This window comes from Nylanderia fulva, unplaced genomic scaffold (assembly GCF_048542155.1).
Source record: "Nylanderia fulva isolate GAGA-0341 unplaced genomic scaffold, ASM4854215v1 Scaffold5, whole genome shotgun sequence".
In the NCBI taxonomy this organism is placed as follows: Eukaryota; Metazoa; Arthropoda; class Insecta; order Hymenoptera; family Formicidae; genus Nylanderia; species Nylanderia fulva.
Window position 1 is genome coordinate 3,380,651 of NW_028190587.1, and position 7,992 is coordinate 3,388,642.

At 32.9% G+C, this 7,992-nt stretch overlaps 1 protein-coding gene across 4 annotated transcripts; it reads right to left on the reverse strand.

The window, feature by feature from the left end:
- Nucleotides 1-284: 284 nt before the first annotated feature.
- On the reverse strand, nt 285-3,998 carry LOC114941686 (farnesol dehydrogenase). Of its 4 annotated transcripts, XR_014925703.1 has the most exons (7): nt 3,880-3,998; nt 3,388-3,743; nt 2,844-2,970; nt 2,467-2,623; nt 2,116-2,259; nt 1,948-2,048; nt 285-699 (listed from the first exon to the last, which is right to left on the reverse strand). XR_014925703.1 is itself a non-coding variant. In XM_029316750.2 (6 exons), the coding sequence occupies exons 2-6, from the start codon at nt 3,686-3,688 to the stop codon at nt 2,007-2,009; spliced, it is 771 nt and encodes a 256-aa protein (XP_029172583.1). In that variant the 5' UTR covers nt 3,689-3,698; nt 3,880-3,998; the 3' UTR covers nt 1,833-2,006. The 4 variants fall into 4 exon arrangements, 3 of the variants coding, with proteins under 3 accessions (XP_029172583.1, XP_029172581.1, XP_029172580.1); XM_029316750.2 differs by lacking the exon at nt 285-699 and having other exon boundaries at nt 1,833-2,048; nt 3,388-3,698; XM_029316748.2 differs by lacking the exon at nt 285-699 and having other exon boundaries at nt 1,833-2,048; nt 3,388-3,740.
- Nucleotides 3,999-7,992: the final 3,994 nt, after the last annotated feature.

The window sequence follows — 7,992 nt, forward strand, 5'->3', positions numbered from 1 at the left end:
AGTATATTGAATTGTTAATTACTAAAATGACATTTTAAATTTTTATAATAATTCGAGATGTTTTTTTTTTACATTTTTACGTTGCACAGATGACAGGTGTCCGATAATCCCAATTTATGAGATTAACTCGTTGCTATAGAATGTAAACTAGCTAAGCGAAGAGAGTGGCAGAATTTGGAAGCATCAGGTGTTACTATATGAGAAAGACGTGAAAGGCACGAAAAAACAATGAATACAAATGCTGCTATTGGACGCATAAGCGCGCTCTTTCTCTCTCTCTCTCTCTCTCTCTCTCCTCTCTCTTTCTCTCTTTCTCTTCCGCGTAAATAAAGAAATAATTTATGATCGTTACACAATGATCGTCATAAATCGCATTTCTGCCGGTCGACAGAACGTGCCGTTATGCGAGGAACTCCGCTTCCGCCGTCAGCCTCAACCCCTTGCGCGCTGTCGATATTTTACCGCGAGAACGCAATACACGGCCGGCATAATTTATCTGTTTTCAAATATGCCCGCGCGCGCCAATAGATTTACATATTTTAATATAAATTCCTAAATACCGGCCTGTCCATACAGACGGCCCTATGAAGCGCCTATGTACGTCTTTATCGATCATCACTCCGCCGCTCTTCTACTACGCTTTAAATCTTGCTCTTCTTAACTATTCGCCTCTCCTTAATGTAACACAACTAAGAACATCTAAAACGAAGAATAAAAACAACGGATTATTTGCATGGCTTCGTGTTATTAATAGCAGCATAACAAGTAAGATAAAAGCAAGCAACTATATTAACTCAATCCGTAATGTGTAATTTATTCTTTTTACCCATATTGGGAAATAATGCAATTAATTAGCATGAGAAAATAACAATGTTATTTTGTATAAAATACATTTATATACAAAATTGCAAGCAAACTGAAATTAAAATAATTTCAAATTATATTATGCAATCATACATTGTCAATGTAGCATTTCAGCATTACGCGATAAAAGAAGCAAAACTCTGATTGCGTTAAATTTTATGTAATTTTTGAAATATATACAATAAATCTGAAATAATATTTCATTTAAAACGTTGCGAGAAGCAAAAACTCATCACAGAGCTAAACTTAAAATTTAACAAGACCCGATGCATCTGACGTATGCTGGGGAAATCGATTTTTCTCTCGCGGCTGATAGGTGACGTGATTCAACCTCACTCAAATAGCCCTCTACTTGAAGCGCGACGGAATTTGTTTGACACCTTAACTATCGCCTCAAATGTCCCCCTTCCTAGTTGACAGTCGAACTCGGTACAATGTGAGCTGCTATCGTCGTCGTCGTCGGAAATTTACGTTTAGAAACACGTATACGGATATGCAATAGTGTGTAGGAAACGCGCGTTTCGATCGTTAGTGCAAATGCCATATGACATGCATCGCTGTATTTGTCATGCGCCAAGCAGGATGAAACCACCGATCGTGTGTAACAACTACTTTGTCGAAATTTGAATGAAGCGATTACAAACGAACATATTGCCGATAACGTTACATCGCACGATAAGCAAAATATGTCACAAATTTGAATATATTTTTTTAAAACGCGATGCGCGCAAAGTGTCAAGCACTGCGCGCTGATAAAAATAAATATTGAAATCATTATTTTCACAATTTTATTTTATTTGATTACTATTTTTCGCAATAAATTTAATTGTGCAACTTGAGATAAATGCATGTGTAAAATATAAAAGTATATTATAAACAATTATCCCAGGTAGCAAGCTGACGTCATTTTGACGTTTAATAACGTCAGCTTGCTACCTGGGATATATCATCATGCATGCACACAAAAATTAACATACAAAATTTTATTTCTTTAAAAAAGGCATGTTAAGTATTTTAAAAAATGCAAAACAACACACAAGCTTAATTTACGAAACAAGTTTCTTATACTATAAGTCTTTATACTATAAGTTTCTTGTAAAATGATGTGCTAAGATGTATATGTGTGTTGCTAAAAATATTTTTCATGGAATTTCCCCAGTATGTTGAATAGTAAGCTCCGTAATCTGAAATTAAACGTGTAAAATAATCTAAAAAAATTTTGTATTAAAAAAAAGTGACTGAAAATGAAACCTGAACTTCTTGCCGTGTTCCAAGAGCATAAATGATTGCATCCGCTATATCTTCCGGTTGAAGAGATGGTAATTTTTTGAAAGTATCATGTGCTTCTTCCGATCGTAAATCTATACTCGTGTTTACAAGACCAGGACTGATACTCTAAAAAGACAAATAAACAAATTGGAATTTTATAAATTCTACTTTGGTAAAAGTATACATAATATAATTATACATTGATAATATATCGCATCCTACATAAAAAATCCTGAAATATATATTTATTACATGACTTTTATATAAAAGTTTTTATTCTAATTTTTTATTATCAATATTTCAATACCAAGCATAATGATTGAAACAACTTACTGTAATTCGAATATAAGGTCTGATATCCGCTACTTCTCGTCGTAACGTATGAGTTAAAGCAACAGTTGCGTGCTTAGAAGCGACATACAAATTAAAATCAAATGCGATATCAACATTTTCTTTAGAAGGCTTTCCTGGAATGCAGTGACCTACAACACTATAAATTCCAAATTATCTATCTTACTAAATTTATTAATAATAAATATTAACAATAAATAAAAATTTTTAAAAAGATTTCTCACATTTCCGCTTCATTATAGGAAACCAAGAACAAATGTTTGTTTAGAAAATGTTTTATTTATATTAAGAATTTATCCAAATTTATTTCAAAGTTTATCTATATATATGTAATTAATGAACAAATTAAATAATAGTACCTGTTAATATTGAAAATATGCCCTTCGACATTTCGTTTGTACATCGAATTTACTGCCTTATTCATGCATGCAGCATATGCTGTGACATTAGTATTCATTATTACTTGAAATGTTTTCCAATCACTATCTGCAAATATAATTTATAAATTTCTTTTTTTTTAACAAAAGAGACAGTTTAAAAGTTCAGTCTTTTATTGTCAATATCTTCTACTTGCCATCGCAGCAACAGTAATAAAAATAAGAGCCTCTTTAACTATAACGTTCTTCGCGTAAGACGTTATTATGTTTCTGAGAATTTAAGAACATTTCATATTCATAATTAAATTTTTAAGTGAAACTTTTTTAAGAATTTCTCTTCAGCTCAAAATTATATTTTCGCAATTTATTATAGAAAAAGGATTATTAGCTTGTTAATATAAAAATAAAGAAGCATAAATATAATACTTATTTAAACACTAAAATCTTTAAATCCTACTTCTTTCACCTTCTGTCTCTGTCTACATATAATATCATGCGTAAATATAAATATGTATAATGTCATTACCAATTACGCGTGTGTATTCACAATAAGCAGCATTGTTGATCATAATGTCCACACCCATCATTTTTGTTTCAATTTCACTGAATGCCCTATTAAGTTCATCCTCGCAACTTACATCGCACAATATAGTTTCTAATTTGCCTGGCAATTTTTGCTTTTCCGCTTTAAGTTCGATCAATTTTTCATTCATGATATCTATAGCAGCCACGTTTACTCCGTACCGCAGAAGAGCGCATGTAATTGCTTGGCCGATGCCGGATGCAGCTCCGGTAACGACTGCGGTTTTACCAATCCAGCGATCCATAATTGCCTGTCTGCAAGTACGACGTAGCTCGCGGTTGACATGCCACTAATAACTACTGAGCCGAAAATAATTTTCAAGCACATAAAAAACGCAATTATTAGCATCTACAATCGCAGTGATGTTAAATTCAACCATAAATTTGTGGAAATGGCATTTCGATTAACATCAATCGCGTTAATGCATAAACTTACCTATGTGTATCTTCTATTTGATGCTGTCAGCAAAACTTGTTTATGAGATTCACTGCAAAAACGTCACAGTCACTATCTTACGTATGTACAAGTCAAACACGATCATATCAGCGACACGATTCAGTATGAACTGCGCAGCAAATGAAAGTAACAAGATAAGTAATTCTACTGATAGAACAGATGACTCATTTCCCCGCTTAAAAAGTGGGGATAATAAACTCGAAGAGTGCATCTGACTATAATATACATTATATATATTATGTAAATCGTTTAGAGATAAATATTGTGATGATATAACAACACATTAGAAATTCATGATTTTATAAGCTTTATACATATGTATATATTTTTGTTAAGATAATATGAAATATAAATAATATAAATATAGTTTTGTTGAAAAATAATATAAACATAAGCATAAAAATTTAAAACAAGAAATCTAAAATATTTGGATATTTTGTAAAAATTAATTCTATTTTTAAAATATAAATTTATTCTTTTACATTAAGAATATATTTTTAGCTAGTTGACGTTTCGACAACTTCCTGATGGTCGTATGTTGAGATATTCCAATTTTTGTAATATATGAGATTATTATTAAAACTGAACATTAATTTTATGAGATTATTACACTGTTTATTCTTCGTACAATTTATATCTTATTAAATGTCACATCAAATAAACGATATATATTAATGCATTTTCACTTTTTAATTTAAATCGAGAAAAAATGCGTTTTTTTTTATAATAAAGAACGAATACAAATAATCAATTATATTTTTCTAATAATTCACCGACAACGAACTACTGTATTAAAAGTTTTTGTATCCATATCACAACTTTAACAGAGAACATTTCACGAAACAAGGTAACCATTCTTCGTTGCAGGTATGTCCTGCACGTATAGGCCAGACGCATCATGTAGGAGGACAGAGATCCTTCGGCTTAGGTTTATCCGGTTATCCACTCTGGTTCCGTCCTACGGTTTTGCCGCGGCCTTTACTTGTTTTAAGTGAAGCGTGACGTGACCTGCCGCAATCCCTTCTGTATCCACGTACAATCACATTGGCTTCTGCGTACCGTCTCTGAACCAATCTCTTTCGCGAAGACATCGGGCAGAATATCAGGATATTTCGAAATCCCGGAGATTCCGGTAGACGACTCTCAGAGACTCATCCCGCAAAAGGAGGATCTTATTGTCAAAATATATAACACAAATATCTCAACATATGACCAGAAGGTTGTCGAGACATTAGCTAAAAACATATTCTCAACGTAAAAGAATATATTTATATTTTAGAAACAGAATTAGTTTTTATGCATATCTGGAGCGTATATTATTTTGCATACATATGAATAATAAAATAGAAATGTCAATTGATAAATAATGTTAATGAAAAATAAGAGAAATTAAAAAAAATTTATTTTATCGTCCCTAATGCATTCGATACCGCAACCAATCGATTCTAAAGCTTCAGCAGGTGATTCCAACATCAGCATGAAATATTATACGCGATTTCCATTTTTTTGTTGCCGGTAAAAAATGCTCGGTAAAAAATAAAAGACTCGCAACTATTGAATTATCTTTTTGCGCTGATTAATTTATGTTTTTATGTGCACAAAGTCGGATTCGCTGGGTCAATAATCTCGCGATTCGAAATGATTCTTCTCTCCACCCCTTCTTCTTCGAATAAACGATACCCGTTTCCGGGCGCAATAATAACATCGTGTATCGATCTTCGTAAGCTGGCATCTGGTACTGGGTCTGATATCGGGCAGAGAGCATTATTCTTGTTCACGCGGGACGACGAGGAAATCAACAAGAAAACCAGAGAAAGCTTCTCCCGTCTTTCTCTTCCCGGCTCAGTTCAACCCACCAGATGCTACTGCTACTCGACCATTTCTCAACGTTGCTGTGATTACGCGCAGTTCTGAACTTACCATTATGGAGACATATTTTTTTCATAGCAGCAAATTACATAACGAAGTGCAAGCACATAAATATGATCTCGATCTGCACGAATATACAACCTGAATAAAATATGAAGTAAAACATATTGATTTTCGTGAGATAAACAATATCATGTTACGTATATATATACATACGTATATATGTCAGAAGCTATACATATTTTTTCTCTTCAAATTATTCTTGTTATTTCCTAAAAAAGACACATTAAATATAAAATTATTTAACTCTAAAAATTAAGTAATTAAATAAATTACAGAATTAATATTATTTTTTATTTAATTTCAAACAATTTATATTTCAGTAAAGTTAGTTAAGTTTTAAAAGATTTAATCAAAATTAACAAAATATAATTTAAGAAAGTCCAAGTTTATTAAACAATTTATATTTACAAAAAAAGTTTGAAACGTTTGATATAACTTTGTAAAATATGTATCTCCTTAGCAACACACGTACTTTAGATTTCATTTTTAATGTTTTACTTGCTCTATACAGAATGCTTTAAAATCGATGAAAACCGGGCAATATTTCTTGAGATATCAGAAATATTCGGGCTTAAGAAGTAATGACCTTCGAACCAAAAATATTATTATACTCCGCGCCAGCTGACGAGGAAATCAAAAAGAAACGTGAAAGAAAGCTGTTCTTCGATTCGGAGCGCCATATGCTTCTACTGCTTGGCTATTTTTCAACGAGTCGTGATGACATATACCAATCCGTATTGCAATAAGCTTTATATGCTTTTCTTTCTTACAACGTAACCATGAATTACACAAATTACATGTGGAAGAAAATAGATTTCAACAAATTTAGCGTTGATTGTTTAGTATATAAAAACTTCAAAACAAATCTATATCAAATTAAATATATTAGCTAAATTTACATGTAAAAGAAAAATTTTTCTTCTCTCTTTAGAGAGAGAAAAATTTTTTATAAATTATATACGAGAAAAAAATTTTTTATTTACATGTAAATTTAGCTAAAATACCTAATCTAATATAGATTTATTTTGAAGCTTTTCTGTACTAAACAATGAACACTCAATCCTGAGAGAGAGAAATATCTTTATCTTTCACAATTTATAAAAAAAATCTCTCTTACTTCTTTACTTATATTGTTACATATATCTTTCTGCCGATTCCAATAGTTTTTATAAAACTGTATAACAGTTCGACTTGTGTCCAGAATCTTCGATTTTATAGAAGTTGACTTTACACGTCGTTTCTGCCGGCCAGATGTGGAGAAACGACCATTGGGCGCCCATAATTTTCGAGTTATCGAAAAAACTTCCCCGGATCTAGGGCGAAGCGGGCGCCCGCCGAGAATTTCCAAAACTTTCTTCTTCGCCAGGTGCAAACGAGATGCAAACAACCGGGCTGTCAGACCATTTTGAAAATTCCAAGCGGGTCATCCAACTAACTCCGCGTGCGGGAAATGCGAAATCAGCTGCCTACGCGTTCACGCGAACCTCTTGTTTCCGATAATTCGGAAACGACGCGATAGAAGGCTTTTAAAATTTTAGGGTGACGAATAAGATTCCAGAAGAGTGTGAAAGAAAATTTGGAAAATCTAGACTCATTGGCCTACTTCATCTTGAAGTTGAGATAATTGCTGGTGGCGTGATAAGACGTAAACGAGAGAGAGAAGTGCGGCGACTCCGCGCAGCAAAAACTCAGAAACTTAAGACCGAGTCCATCGTAAAGTTCTCCATTACCGGTTCTGCTCGGAAAATTGTTTGCGTAATATGTAGGACACAAATGCTGACGAAATTCAAGAAAGTCGTTATAAACTTGCGCAAGTCACGAACCTTTTTTGTTCGTTCGCTTAATTATTTCTTTATTTCTCGAGGGAATCCATATTTATCCGATGCGAAAATAAACTCAAAAATCTACGATGTTTGCGGCAAAAAAACGCTAACTGAAAAGCGCATCATCTCAGGCAGATGAGAAAAATGAGAAAAGATTTGCCCGTTTTCCGCTTCAAAGCGCCAGATGTTCCCGCTACTCGGCCATTTCTCAACGACGGCGTGATTACACGCATCACTTTGTATTGTTGCAACATTAAGAATTTCTTTTTCTTATAATCGCAGAATATTCATGCTTTTTTAAGCTTTATTTTGCATTACAATACACAGTTAAATCTTT